Source organism: Heterodontus francisci, chromosome 25 (genome assembly GCF_036365525.1).
Source record: "Heterodontus francisci isolate sHetFra1 chromosome 25, sHetFra1.hap1, whole genome shotgun sequence".
Classification (NCBI taxonomy): domain Eukaryota; kingdom Metazoa; phylum Chordata; class Chondrichthyes; order Heterodontiformes; family Heterodontidae; genus Heterodontus; species Heterodontus francisci.
Genome location: NC_090395.1, coordinates 68,990,482 through 69,005,263, shown reverse-complemented (window position 1 = coordinate 69,005,263; position 14,782 = coordinate 68,990,482). Strand labels below are relative to the sequence as shown.

The window sequence follows — 14,782 nt, the reverse complement described above, 5'->3', positions numbered from 1 at the left end:
ATTTACTGGGTAACTCTGGAGTGTACCGTTATTTACTGGGTAACTCTGGAGTGTACCGTTATTTACTGGGTAACTCCGGGAGTTTTCTGTTATTTATTGGGTAACTCCGGGAGTGTCCCGTTGTTTACTGGGTAACTCTGGTTTTTAGTTTTGAAGAAAGCTCATCGACCTGAAACATTAACTCTGTTTTTCTCTCCAGAGATGCTGCCAGACCTGCCGAGTATTTCTGACATTTTCTGTTTTTATTTCCAATTTCCACATCTGCAGTTTTTGCTTTTTGTTCTAGTGCACCAATATTTGCTGGGTGTTCCAGGATTGTACCAGGGGTTTGCACTAAGTCTCGTCCTGTTATTATTTAGGGTCACAATTGAAGACTGGTGAGGCATAACTTGCTCACTTACCCGCTTCTCTGGTGCGTACAGTCTGTGAGGGCAGGCTGGGGTCACCAGTTCCCAAGATGTTCTTAGCAATGACTCGGAATTCATAATCCATCCATGGAATGAGGTTAGTTACCCAGGCTGTCTCCGCATTGCCTTCTATATGTTGTGGAACTTTTCAGAGGGAATTGAAAAGAGAATGTGTTAGACATTGGTCCCCGCCAAACTAGGATGAACACTGCATTCACCTGATGTCTCAGTGAATGACTGCACTGGTGCAGTGTGCTACTGAGCCATAAAGAACAGGAAGATCCCAGTTACCATTCCCAGTTCTGCTGAGGGCTCAGCTGTGGCTCAGTGAATAGCATCTTTGCCTCCGTGACAGAAGGCTGACACTCGGTGCACTACCAAGGGAGTGCTGCATTGTAGGAGGTGCCGTTTTCCAAATGAAATATTAAATCCCGCAGCATCATTCTGAAGAAGAGCAAGGGGGTTCTCCCTGGCCAATATTTATTCTTCAAACAAAACAGATGATCCGGCCATGATGACATTGCTGCTTGTGGGATCTTGCTGTGCGCAAATTGGCTGCTGCGTTTTCCTACATTACAGGAATGACTACACTTCAAAAAGTACTCAATTGGCTGTAAAATGCTTTGGGACATTCTGAGGTTGTGAAAGGCGCTATATAAATGTAAGAAATTCTTTTGTTCTGTTGTTAGTTGGCGGTTCTCCACCATAGCTGCAGTAGACATGGGTCCTGTGAATAAACAGTGGGAAAAATGAGCAAGGGCCTCTGAGTGCTGTCCAGTGTGTGGGAAGAGCAGTAGAACAGCAAGATTGGGCTTAGCTGTGATGCTCACATGGCCAAACAGCCTCCAGTACCTGAGCTCTGAATTTAACTCCATGGGTCGATGTGGGCACGTGGAATGTCCCCAGGATGTCCTTGGCAAGAGACCCAGGGAAATTTTAACTCACCAGAGCTGGACCAGAGTCACTGCCTCACCAGTGGGCGGAAGCGGGAGTTCGGGCAGGCGGTCCCGAAGGAGTGTTCCTCCGATTGTTTGGCCGGGGCTGGGGTATCTGGTGAGGAGGTGAGGCTCAGGCGGAGGGAAGGGCACAAGGTTTCCCTGTGAACCCTGGAGGAACAAACAAGTTAAATATACCCTGGCCTTGCTGCCCTGGCTCCTGTTTGCCAGCAGCTTTCACCGGCGGCTCTGTCATTTTGTGAGACAGTCGTGATTGGCAGTTGATATTTCACCAGAGTCCTAATTGTGTTGAAGGACCCCGACTTTCACAAATTAATCGGGGCCACATTGGACGACCCCACCCAGCCCTCACACTCTGTAAAACCCGGCAGCTAAAATGGCATGTTGGCATTTTAACCGCCCGACATCCAATGGGTGGGCAGTAGGTGTTTCCAACTCTCAGTGTATTCCTGGAGATTCCATTACATGCCCTCTGATCTCCAAGCACCCAGCCCAGTCAAACAGCCTCTTTTGCCCCTCGCTCCGGTCTCCAACAAAAAGTATTGAAAGAAAAGTGAAAAAGATAAATGTTTTTTTTCAGTGCCCCACCCCCAGCTCACCCCTGTGATTTTTCTCCAGTGCCCTGGAGATTAATCTTCAATTCCCGGAGACTCCAGGCCAGGCCTGGAGAGTTGGCAACATGTGCAGGCAGGCCTTTGATGCCTCAGCCCACACATTAGCCTGAGGTGCAGGAATCCTTCAACACTCGTCGCTCTGAAGGTTCAATATCTTCAGGAGATGCAAGCGCACTAGAAAAAATACTAAAACAAACAGCATTCTCCTCCTCCGCAAAGCCACCCACGGCCAATTATTTCAGGTAAAAAAAAAAATGGCTACACTCCTCCAAACAAACTGCTCCTGTTAAATTTTTGTTTACCCTTTTGTGTGATTAAAATGGAAATCCTGATGAAGTGAATTTGAAATGATTTCAGTACTCTTCCCCATGGCTTTCCACACATAGTGAGACTGAGCTGTACTGTTAGCTGGGGGAAGCAACACAGAAGCCGCTGGGAAAGTGAGGACAGGTTGCATCTTGTAAGCCCCTGCGGCATCTTCGTGGGTGGAATTCACAACCCCTAGCGTTCCCTTTAAGGCAAAGAAAACATGGAGCTGCCACGAATGCGATAAAAATAAAGATATTCATTTAGTCAGTTTGGGGAATTATAAAACTAACTCCTTGATTATGCCAAGGGATAAAGGAGGGACAATTTTCAGACTGGATAAACCTGCAGGGTGAGTTACCCTGGACGTTTAGCAGTTGAACCCTTGACTGACATCAACTGAGCACATCTCAGCCCCTCCATCTTACTGTGCATGTCTAATGCTGGATTGTTTCAGTCAGGCAAATGCCTGGTTTTTAAACCTACATGTGTGGAGAGATGATCTGAGTGAGGGCTTTGTGACTCAAAAAAGCATAAACTAGGAACAGGAGGAGGCCCTTGTGACTGTTCCACCCATTCAATGAGATTTCGGTTGATCTGTATCCTACCTCATCCATCTACCTTGGCTCCATATCCCTTAATACCCTCGGCTAGCAAAAATCTATTGATCTCAGATTTAAGATTATTGATTGAGGTAATGTCTATTGCTTCTTGTGGGAGATCATTCCACCCTTTGCGTGAAGAAATGTTTTTTTAAAATTTCTCTCCTAAACGAGCCTGGCTCTGATTTGAAGATTATGTTCCCTTGTCCTAGACTCCCCCTCTCCACCCCCCACACCCCAGCACCAGTAGGAAAACTTTCTCTGTATCTACCCTATCCATTCATTTCAGAAATCCTAAAAAACCTCAAAACACCCTGCAACCTTCTATATTCCAGGAATTGTCTTATTATTCGTTTACAGGATGCGGGTATCACTGGCAAGGCTAGTATTTATTGACGGACCCTTATGGCCATTAACAAGGTGATGGTGAGTCACCTCTTGAATACAACTAAGTGGGCTGGTCAGAGTCAGCCACTTTGCTGTGGGTCTGCAGTCACAAATAAGCCAGACCAGGTAAGGACGGCAGATTTCCTTCCCTGGAGAATACTAGTGAACCAGTTGGGTTTTTGTGACAATCCAGTAGTTTCATGGTCACCATTAATGATACTCGATTTTTAATTCCAGAATTTTATTTAATTAATTGAATTTAAATTCCGCAGCTGCTGTGGTGGGATTTGAACTCATGTCTCTGGATCATTAGTCCAGGCCTTTGGATTACTAGTCTAGTAACATAAGAAAATAAGAAATAGGAGCAGGAGTCGGCCATTTGGCCTTTCGAGCCTGCTTTGCCGTTCAATATGATCATTGTTGATCTTCTGCCTCAACTCCACCTTCCCGCGTTATCTCCATATCCCTTAATCCCCTTAGTATCCAAAAATCTATCGACCTCTGTCTTGAATACACTCAACTACTGAGCATCCACAGCTCTCTGGGGTAGAGAGGTCAAAGATTCATAATCCTCAGAGTGATAATCCTCCACATCTCAGCCCTAAATATCCAACCCCTTATTCTGAGACTGTGACCCTGTGTTCTAGATTCTCCAGCCAGGGGAAATGTTTTCTCAGCATCTACCCTTAAGAATTGTATGTGTTTCAATTAGATCACCTCTCATTCTTCTAAAGTTCAGGGAATATAAGCACTATGCTACTGTACTGCTGCAGTATAAACCTAGTTTTTGGAAACATAGAAAATAGGAGCAGGAGTAGGCCATTTGGCCCTTTGGGCCTGCTCCTCCATTCAAAAAAAAGATCATGGCTGATCATCTAATTCAGTACCCTGTTCCCACTTTCTCCCCATATCCCTTGATCCCTTTGACATTAAGAAATATATCTATCTCCTTCTTGAATATATTTAATGACTTGGCCTCCACTGCCTTCTGCGGTAGAGAATTCCACAGGCTTCACCACTCTCTGAATGAAGAAATTTCTCCTCATGCCGGTTCTAAATGGCACACCCCATATCCTGAGACTGTGACACCTGGTTCTGGACTCCCCAGCCATCGGGAACAATTTAGTTATATAGTGAACTCCCAAGCCTTTAAACAGGAAAAACATACAGAGTGTAGTTCTGACCATACCTGTCCTGACATTCTTCCATTCATCAGACAGCAGCGTCCTAGCTTGTATGATGTACTTGCCGATTGGGCTGTGGTTATCGTAGCCTCTGCTCCAACTTAGCAGCACCGAACTGTCATTGATTTCTTTCGCCACAACACCTCCTGGAGGGCCAGGTGGACCTAGGCAACAACAACAATAACTTGCATTTATATAGTGCCTTTTAGCCCAGGGTACTTCACATCAACATTATCAGATACAATTTGACACTCAGCTACACCAGAAGATATAAGGAGAGGTGACCAAATATTTGGTCAAAGAGGTAGGTTTTAAGGAACGTGTCAAAGGAGGAGAGAGAGGGAGAGAGGTTGAAGGGAGGGAATTCCAGAGCTTAGGACCTTAACAGCTGAAGACACGGCCGCCAATTGTGGAGCGATTAAAATTGGGTGTGGAAATAGTTCAGAATTGGAGGAATGCAGATATCTTGGAGTGTTGTAGGATTGGTGGAGGTTACAGAGATAGGGAAGAGTGAGGCCATGGAGGGACTTGGAAACAAGGATGAGAATTTTAGGGAGGAAATTCCAGAGCTTAGGGCTGCACCGTCAATGGGGTCATGGGAAGAAATTGAGACAGATGTTAGTTAACTTGGAGTGCCTGAACAGGAATACCAGGTCCAAGCGAGCACTAACCCTTTAACAAAAAGCAAAAAACAGCAGCTCCTGGAACTGGACAAGGGGAAAAAAGAATAGCATCGAGATAGGACGAAATAAGTTCAATGGGGCCGGAACCGGCTGGAACGATGGTGTTGCCAAGGCAGATTCTGTTTGTGGTCTTTGGGAAGGAGATAGAAATTGAACAAGCTGAGATAGGATGAGTTGGGAGCTGTAACACTTTGGTGCTTGCAGAGTTCTTTTGTTGTCCTTAGGATCATAGGATCTTAAAGAAGGAGGCCATTCAGTCCATCATGCCTGTGTTCGTTTTTTGAAACAGCTGTCCAATTTGGTCCCATACCCCAACTTACTCCCCGCAGCCATGCAAATTGGAAATTCCAATGGAAGATAATTCTATCACAATTTCAGGTAGTGCATTCCAGATCTTAACAGAAAGTTGAAAGAAAATGTCTCTGCACTTTCCTTCTAGCTCCAATTATTTTAAATCTATGACCTCTGGTTACTGATCCATTTGCCAGAGGAAATAGTTTCTCCCCACTCGTTCTATCAAAATCGGTCATAAATTTGAATAATTCTATTAGGCCTCTACTTAACCTTCTCTCCTCTAAGGAGAACAATCCCAGCTTCTCCAATCTCTCCACATAACTGAACTCCCTCATCTTAAAATTCATGTTGATTTTTCTAATTGTTTTGCCAGAAATGCCAAAGGAAGTTAGATAAGTACATGAGTGGGGAAAGGGGTTGAAGGTTATGCTGAATGGGTTAGATGAAGTAGGGGTGGGAGGAGGCTCGTAAGGAGCCTGAACACGAGTACGGACCTGTTGGGCCAAATTGTCTGGCTCTGTGCTGTAAACCCTTATGTAACAATAGGTTGTTAATGTGAACCTTTGTTGACACCCAAGTTCAATGTTGGGATGTAACTATCAATGTATCTAACGAGTGATGAGGAGCAATGCCACAGGAGGTCAGCTAGTTGACCTACTGTGATGATGCTGAGGGTCATTTGTAAGATGTTCTTTTTTTTTTAAGGACAGGAAAGTTATGGTGGGTGAGGGAGAGTCCAGAACAAGGGGGCATACACTTAAAATTACAGCTAGGCTGTTCAGAGGTGAACACTTCTTCACACAAAGGGGAGTGGAAATCTGGAACTCTCTCCTCCAAAAAGCTGTTGAGGCGGGGGAACAATTGAAAATTTCAAAACCGAGACTGATAGATTTTTTTTTTTAGGCAAGGGTATGAAGGGAGTTGGAACCAAGTCGAGTAGATGGAGTTGAGGTGCAGATCAGGCATGATCCAATTGAATGGCGGAACAGGCTTGAGGGGTCAAATGGCCTCCTCCTGTACCGGTGTTCCTAAAGCATTATTTATTTCCTTGTCGCTGAGATGGGTTTGTGTATAACGGGAGTATCCCTTTAAGTGGAATTGAGGCCCTGCTTCAGCCATGTTCTTATTGAATGGTGGAGTAGGCTCGAGGGGCTGAATGGCCTACTCCTACTCCCATTTCTTATTTTCTTATGTTTAAGGCCACAAGTGCTGTACGATCAGAAATTGAGATCAATTATAAGCTAATTGCACTTAGGCAGGCCCGCAGGTCAATTAGAGGGCATTTCCTGTCACTGGGAACATTTCTTTATGGATTAGCGAGTGCTTTTAAATCCCTGGCCCCTTCCAAGGTCAGTAGAAATCCGCAGAAATTGACTGGCTTTCTGACTTGGAAGTGTGCTGATGTTTAAAAAGCATTTCTCTGAAGCTTTTTTAAGGATATAGATAAGAATTTATCCGGAATGCCCTGTCAGATTCAACAGTAAATTTCAAAAGGGAATTGGACGAACACCTGTAAAAGAACAAATTTGTAAGGTGATGGGAAAAGTGTAGGGTAATGGAACCAATTGGACAACTCTTTTGAAGAGGCACAATGGGATTTAAGATTATATGTTTCATTATAGGTGCACGTGCTCAATTTTCATAGCATTTCTTTTGTTTTTGCTGGATGAGGAATGGGAAGAAGAATGTGGGAGGTCCACTGCAGCATTGGGGGTGACAACGAAAGCTCACTATTAAACTACGAGGGCCTACTGTTTTAATAAAGGGCTTTCACTACCGCTATGAATTCTGGGTGAGCCCGGCCTCCATAACTGCCTCTTACTTTCTTTGGCTCTTCAGTCAGGAGAAAATGAGAAAGTAAGAAATAATGCAGCCAGATGGGATGTAAAGTAAGGAAACAAATTACAGAGAAAACAAATAACGTATTGATGTACAGATCAACTTGTCCTCGCAACCAAAATAAATTAGCCGCTTTTTTGACGTTCGGTCATTGTTGTGGTGATAAATGAGGTGGCCAACCTTTTGCACAGCAAGATTACAAAAACTATTAATGACGTGAGTGAACAGTTAATCTGTTTTTCTTTTGGTGTTGATTGAAGGAGACGTGTAGGCCAGGACAGTGGCAGAACTCGACGTTCTTTGAAGAGTGCCATGCAATTTGAACAGATGGATTGGGTTGGAACAGGTTCCTGAACTTATAAATGACTGCATTTTGACCTGATAAAATAATGTCACTGAATTTTTGCTCATGAAACAGAAGCCCTTAAAGGGGAAGCATAATCTAAGAGGGATACTTTCATTCAAAGTTATCCCTAATTTGACAGAAAAAGTGAAATGAGTATGAACATGAACTGTACGTTCTTTTTTTAAACTGATTCCAGCAAGAACGTGCTGAAGATTGGGCTTTCCTCCCCCTTTGGCCACTCCAGTGATGTCACTGATGGGGATTGGTCCCTGGGAGTAGCATGGCCTGAATTTGGGATTAGGGTTACCAAATCGGGTTGGCCCTATTCCTGGAGGTTTCATCACATGACCTCCTGCCACCAACTGCCCTGCCCCACACTCTCGCCATTGGTTGCCCGACATGTCCATTGTCATGGTGCCTTGCCTTCCCACAGCCCAATTGAGAGTGCAAAGATTCTTCATTAGCCAATTGGATGAGTGTTGACTGTCAGCCAAACAGCCTTTCTCACCACCCCTGTGCACCCATCCCCCAAGATTTTTATTACCAATAGACTGAAGCATTCAAAGAAAAATTTTTAAAAGTACAATTTTTAAAATGCTTTTAAGATTTTCATAAAATAATAGAATGGTTACAACACAGAAGGAGGCCATTCAGCCTGTCGTGTCTGTGCCAGCTCTCTGTAAGAGCTACTCAGTTAGTCCCATTCTCCTGCCTTTTCCCAGTAGCCCTGCAAATCCTTTCTCCTCAGATACTTATCCAAGTTCCTTTTGAAAGGCAAGATTGAATCTACCTCCATCACATTTGTCGCCATTGCTTCTTTTGCCAATCACCCTAAATTGATGTTCTCTGGCTCTCGACCCCTGCCAACGGGAACAGTTTCTCCATATCTATGCTATCCAGACCCTTCATGCTTTTGAACACCTCTATCAAATATCCTCTTAACCTTCACTTATCTACAGAGAACAGTCCCAGCTTCACCAATCTATCCTCGTAAGTGAAGTCTTTCATCCCTGATACCATTCTCACAAATCTTTTCTGCACCCTCTCCAATGCCTTCACATTCTTCCTAAAGTGTGGTGCCCAGAATTGGACACAATTCTCCAACTGAGACTGACCCAGTGTTTCAGAAAAGTTCACCATAACTTCCTTGTTTTTGTACTCTATGCCTCTATTTATAAAACCCAGGATCCTGTATGCTTTATTAACTGCTTTCTCAATCTATCCTGCTACCTTTAATGATTTGTGCACACAAAGCCCCAGGTCTCCCTGCTCCTGCACCCCTTTTAGAATCATATCCTTTATTTTATATTGCCTTTTCTCCTTCTTCCTACCAAAATATTTCACTTCACACGCCTCTGCATTAAATTTCAACTGCCTCATGTTTGCTCATTCCACCAGCCTATGTCCTCTAGAAGTTTATCACTATCCTCCTCACAGTTCACAATACTTGCAAGTTTTGTGTTGTAAGCAGATTTTGAAATTGTGTCCATAAACACCCAGGTCTCGGTCATTAATATAGATCAAGCAAAGCTGTGATCCTAATACTGACGCCTGAGGAACCCCCCGGTCTACTGTCCTCCAGTCTGAAAAATAACCGTTCACTACTAGTCTCTATTTCCTGTCACTCAGCCAACTTTGTATCCATGCTGTTACTGTCCCTTTTATTCCATGGGCTTCAACTTTGCTCACAAGTGGGTTATGTGGCACTTTATCCAATGCCTTTTGGAAGTCCATGTACACCGCATCAACAGCAACACCTTCATCAACACTCTCTGTTACTTTATTGAAAAACTCAATCAAATTAGTTAAAGATGATTTGCCTTTAACAAATCTGTGCTGCCTTTCCTTAATTAATCCACATTTGTCCTGGGTTTGCTTGCAGCAGTGCCCAGATTATTCTTCCATTCTTATTGACTCCAGGCCAAGCCTGGAGGGTTGGCAAACCTACTTGGCATTGTCCTGAGAGCCAAGGGTCTCCAGGAACCCTCAGTGCAAAAATTGGAACTACGTCTTCCTGGAATAATCATGGACACAAACTGTCCACCTAACTTAAAGGCCTATATGTTGGTAAGACATACGCAAAAAAAACCCCAATCAAACCTTGTTTCTGTCTTGTTTTCTTCAATAAAACAAAGCTGAGGGGAGTGATTGGAATGAAAAGCAATCCCCAAGGGCTCACCTTCCCCTTTAATTATTTGATGAAAAGGGCCTTTGTGGTCCTGAAAGCTTATGGAAGCATCTGTCACAGCAGCTGTTTGTTGGATCTATACAGTGTGGCATTCGCTGAAGTAACCAGTCCTTTAGCTGCATGCGACTGATTGTATGTCACTTTTCTGTGACATTTTCTGCATCAAAAATAGTTGAAATTAACAGGGGAGGCTGAAGAGATTAATATACATCAGTCCAATATCAATTAAAATCTGAAAACCAAATGCGAGTCCCCAACGATTTGAATTTAGAGCAGTTTTAAAACCCAGCAGACTGAGAGACGGGCTGTCCATTAACATCACATCCAGTTCTTTTCTCACTGCGTTTTCCCCAACATTTTTCTTCATCGTAACATCTTACAGCACAGAAGGAGGCCATTCGGCCCATCATGTCTGTGCTGACTCTTTGAAAATGCTAACCAATTAGTCCCACGCCCAATAACCCGACAGATTTTTCTTTTCAAGTACATATCAAATTTTGCAAGTTACTATTGAATCTGTTTAACCTCCCTTTCAATCAGTGCATTCTTGATCACAACAACTCACTGTCTAAAAAGAATTCCCGCCTCTGGTTTTTTAGATTTAGATTTAGAGATTACAGCACTGAAACAGGCCCTTCGGCCCACTGTGTCTGTGCTGACCATTAACCACCCGTTTATACTAATCCTACACTAATCCCATATTCCTACCACATCCTCACCTGTCCCTATATTCACCTACCTACACTAGTGACAATTTATAATGGCCAATTTACCTATCAACCTGCAAGTCTTTTGGCTGTGGGAGGAAACCGGAGCACCTGGAGGAAACCCACGCAGACACAGGGAGAACTTGCAAACTCCACACAGGCAGTACCCAGAATTGAACCCGGGTCGCTGGAGCTGTGAGGCTGCGGTGCTAACCACTGCGCCACTGTGCCGCCCAAATTTTGCCAATTATCTTAAATCTTGATTACAGTGGAAACAGCTTCTCCTGGATTATTCTATTAAAACTCTTCATAATTTTAAACACCTGTATTAAATCTCCCAGCTTTGCGAGTCTCTCCACATCATTCCTGCTATCATTCTGGCCAGTCTCCTCTCATCCTCTCCAATTTGGACACACTTTAGGAAGGTTGTCAACATAGGAACAGGAGGAGACCATTTAGCCCATCAAGCCTGTACTGCCATTCAATGAAATCATGGATGATCTGTCACCAAATTCCATATACTCCACTTTGCCCCACATCCCTTAATACCTTTGAATATCAAAAATTTATCAATCACAAATTTATGGAAGGGAATTCCAAACCTCTATCACCCTCTGCATGAAGAAGTGTTTTCTAATTTCACTCCTGAAAGGCCTGGCTCTAATGTTTACATTGTGATACCCTAGTCCTAGACTCTCCAACCAGGGGAAATAGTTTCACTATTTACTTGATCTGTTCCCCTTAATAACTTGAAAACTTCAACCAAGCCACCCTGTCACCTTCTAAATTCTGGGAATACAACCTTAGTTTGTGTAAACTCGCCTCATAATATAACCCTTGGAGTCCCAGATATAATTCTGGTAAATCGACACTACACTCCTTCCAAGGCCAAATATTGGGCTGAATTTTACTGAACCCCCCACCCCCACCCCCCGATATTGGGGGTCGTGGCAGAGGGGGTCGGAAAATGCCACCAGGAGAGGCCTGCCATGGGTCTCAACGCTGGGAAGGCCCAACCCCTTATTGCTGGCGGCAGCAAGGCCTCATGATGGCCCCCCCACCACGCAGAAATGGGACTGCCATTTAAATATGCTAACAAATGTAAATGCTTGAATTAATGAATTACCTGGTCTTTGCCGGCCATCATGCTACAATATTGCGGTCGGTGGCTGGCACTCCCGATCAGTGATGTAAGGTGGAACACTGATGGGGAGGGGGGAGCAGGTAAGTTCCTCAGTGCGGGGTGGGGGTGGAGGGTAGTGGGGTCAAACAAATTTCATTGGTCTGGGGGGTGGTGGGAAGGGGTACAGTTCATAGTTTATTAACTTTGGGGTGGGGGGGGAAGTCGGGATCATAAGGTAGGTTTTTTGGGGGAAGAAAGCAAGTAATAAATTTTAAGGTCATGGGGCAGGTGGGAGAGGGTCACGATAACTTTATTCATTTTTTTTAAACTAAGGTTTCTTTAAAAATTTAAATTACGTTGAAGTGCTGGAAGCCCTTTAAAAATGGTGTCGGTGGCGTTGCCAGGGATGGACCGACCGCCCCCTCCCACGCCATTGGTGGCAGGGGGGAGGGTTGGCAGTCGGCCCCAGCTATGTAAATGAGTCGCTGTGTATAATATCGCGATCGTGGCGGCTCCATGGAGTAAAGCCCACACGTGCGGGCCGCCATCTTTTATAGCAAAATAAAACCAAACCACCCTTCCGAAAGGTGTGATGCCCATAACTGCTCACAGTTCTCCAGATGTGGTCTAACCAGGGCTTTGTACAGCTGTAGCATGACCTCAACCCCCTTATGTTGTAGTCCTCTAGATATAAGGGCAAGCATTCCATTCGCCTTTTTGATTATTTCTGTACCTGTTCATGACATTTTAATGATATGTGTTTCAGGACCCCCAAGTCTCCTTGGACCTCCACTATTTTCAGCTTTTCACCATTTAAATCGAATTAAACCATTTCATCAATATTGTGAACTCTTAACAAATGGAAAGGAGACTGAATGGACACCAGTTACCCTCCACTGCCTCAACCCCCATCAAGTATTAGCCTAGATGGTGAAGGTTGGTAGCCTGCTCAACCCATGGAGGGGAGTATCACGGTCCAACCTGATCTCATCCTCTATCTAAGAGTCCCCACATGGACATGTTCCAGGAGGTAGTCATTGGATAGAGATCAGGAGCAGGAGCCATGGATTAATTTTCCTTTCCCCAAAGCCAACTGTGATACTCCAGCTGGGATTAGCTAGGTTGGCATTAAGCAGGCATCAGGCTTGATACCTTCTGGTATGGCTCTGTGCTACCCTAGCAGTGCACGTACCCACTGTGCCCTGAGTAGCTTTTCTATTTTATTGCTCTTATTAGTTACCATGTTAGCACATGATTACATAGGAACATTAGGAACTGAAGCAGGCCATTCAGCCCCTTGACCCTGTTCCACCAATCAGTCAGATCATGGCTCACATGTATCCTAGTTCCATTGACCCTCCTTGGTTCCGTAACCCTAATGATAAATCTATCTATCTCAGTTTCAAAACTTTGACTTAGATTCAACAGTCCTTTGGGGGAGCAAGTCCCAGATTTCCACGACCCTTTGTGTGAAGGAGTGCTTTCTGATATCACCCTGAATGGCCTAGCTTTAATTGTAAAGTTATGCCCTCCTGTGACTCCTCTACCAGAGGAAATAGTTTCTCTCGATCCACTCTATCAAATCCTTCAATCATCTTAAACACCTCAATTAGGTCACTCCTTTAATCTTCTGTGCGCAAGGAAATACAAGCCTAATCTATGCAATCTGTCCTCCTAATTGAACCCTTTCAGCCCTGTTTTAACAGGCGTGGGCTCTTTTCTGAGAAGGCTGAGAGGTGGCCGGATAGGGGTCTTTAAAATCGTGGAAGGTTTGATAACATTTACCTGGAGAAAATGTTTCCACTTGGGGGCGAGACCAGTATTAGGGACAATAAATATGACAGTCACTAATAAAACCAATACAGGAGAAACTTCTTTACCCAGAAAGTGGTGAGAATGTGGAACTCACCGTCACAAGGAGTAGTTAAAGCGACTAGTATTGATGCATTTAAAGGAAAGGTAGATAAACACATGAAGGGGAAAGGAACAGAACGTTATGCTGATAGTGTTAGATGAAGAAGGGTGGAAGGAGGCTTGTGTGGAGCATAACATTTGGCATAGATGGGCCAAATGACATGTTTCAGTGCTGTATTGTATATTTCTATGTAATCAAATGGATGGTCCTTACCTCTCACAACCAGAGTTGCGGATGCAGAGGTGCTGTCCACTACTGTCTGAGCAGTGCATGTGAATCTCCCAGAATGTTTCAACTGCACGTTGGTTATCTTGAGGTCTCCGATAGTTTCCCGCTGCAAGTAGAGAGATAGAAACACTCCCGTGTGAATAAGGCAGTGGTATAAGTGGCTGCACTGTGACCCATTGATAGAGTAACACCAGTCGCTACCGGTCACTCAAAGAGGAGGCAACAAGTAGCGACTCTCACAAACTGACTACCTGTCACTGTGCCCCGTTCCAATCTAAGTGTCATCATCCGATGCCACCAGGCTCAGCTTTTCTACTGCACTTGCCAAATCAATTAACTGATTGAATGCTTTTGATCAGGAAATATCACACTGAGCACAGTGACTGCATCTTAGTCTTTGCGATGAACTTAAGGCACGACTCGGAATGCTTCTCAGTTGTGGGAAGAGCTGGCTATTTTCTTCCTCTGGCGCTGATGCCTTAACTCGCTCGTCCTACACCCCAAGGAGCAGAATCAAGTGGGGAAGAACAGACCCAACCCAAATTACTTACCCTCTCAGACAGCGCATCATTTACTGAATTCCGTGGGTGTTAGTGTGGATTAGAGTCAACGCTCGCCTGGCCGGTCTGCCATCTTCCACCCTTCATAAACTTCAGCTTATCTCTAAGTCACACCAAGTCCTGTTCACCCATCATCCAGCTCGCTGACTGGATTTACTCTCAGTCTGGCAGCAACTCAATTTTAAAATTCTCATGCGTGTGTGAGTGTTTATGTCTCTACACATACACAGACCTATATATCACCTGCCATGTTTTGGCTTATAGGTAAGTTTGGAGCGCAATTTCACTCCTCACTGTGCTGGGGTGAAAGGCCAATGACATGGAGCAAAGCACTGCAAGTTGACGAAAGTATGGATCGGGCAACAAGAAGAGCACAGTGAAGATCAGAGCTTATCTTGAGAGAACCAGAAAATTGAGTAGGAAGGGTTGGAACAGAGCTGAAA

The 14,782-nt window shown here is 44.4% G+C and overlaps 1 protein-coding gene across 1 annotated transcript in view; it reads right to left on the bottom strand.

The window, feature by feature from the left end:
- cntn2 (contactin 2) overlaps positions 1-14,782 on the bottom strand; it is a 155,074-nt gene that overhangs the window by 17,954 nt on the left and 122,338 nt on the right. Inside the window, exons 14-16 of the mRNA XM_068057738.1 lie at positions 13,765-13,885; positions 4,462-4,620; positions 402-551 (exon numbers count right to left, since the gene is read on the bottom strand). Of these exons, the coding sequence (XP_067913839.1) occupies positions 402-551; positions 4,462-4,620; positions 13,765-13,885 (430 nt within the window). The remainder of the gene's footprint in view (positions 1-401; positions 552-4,461; positions 4,621-13,764; positions 13,886-14,782) is intronic.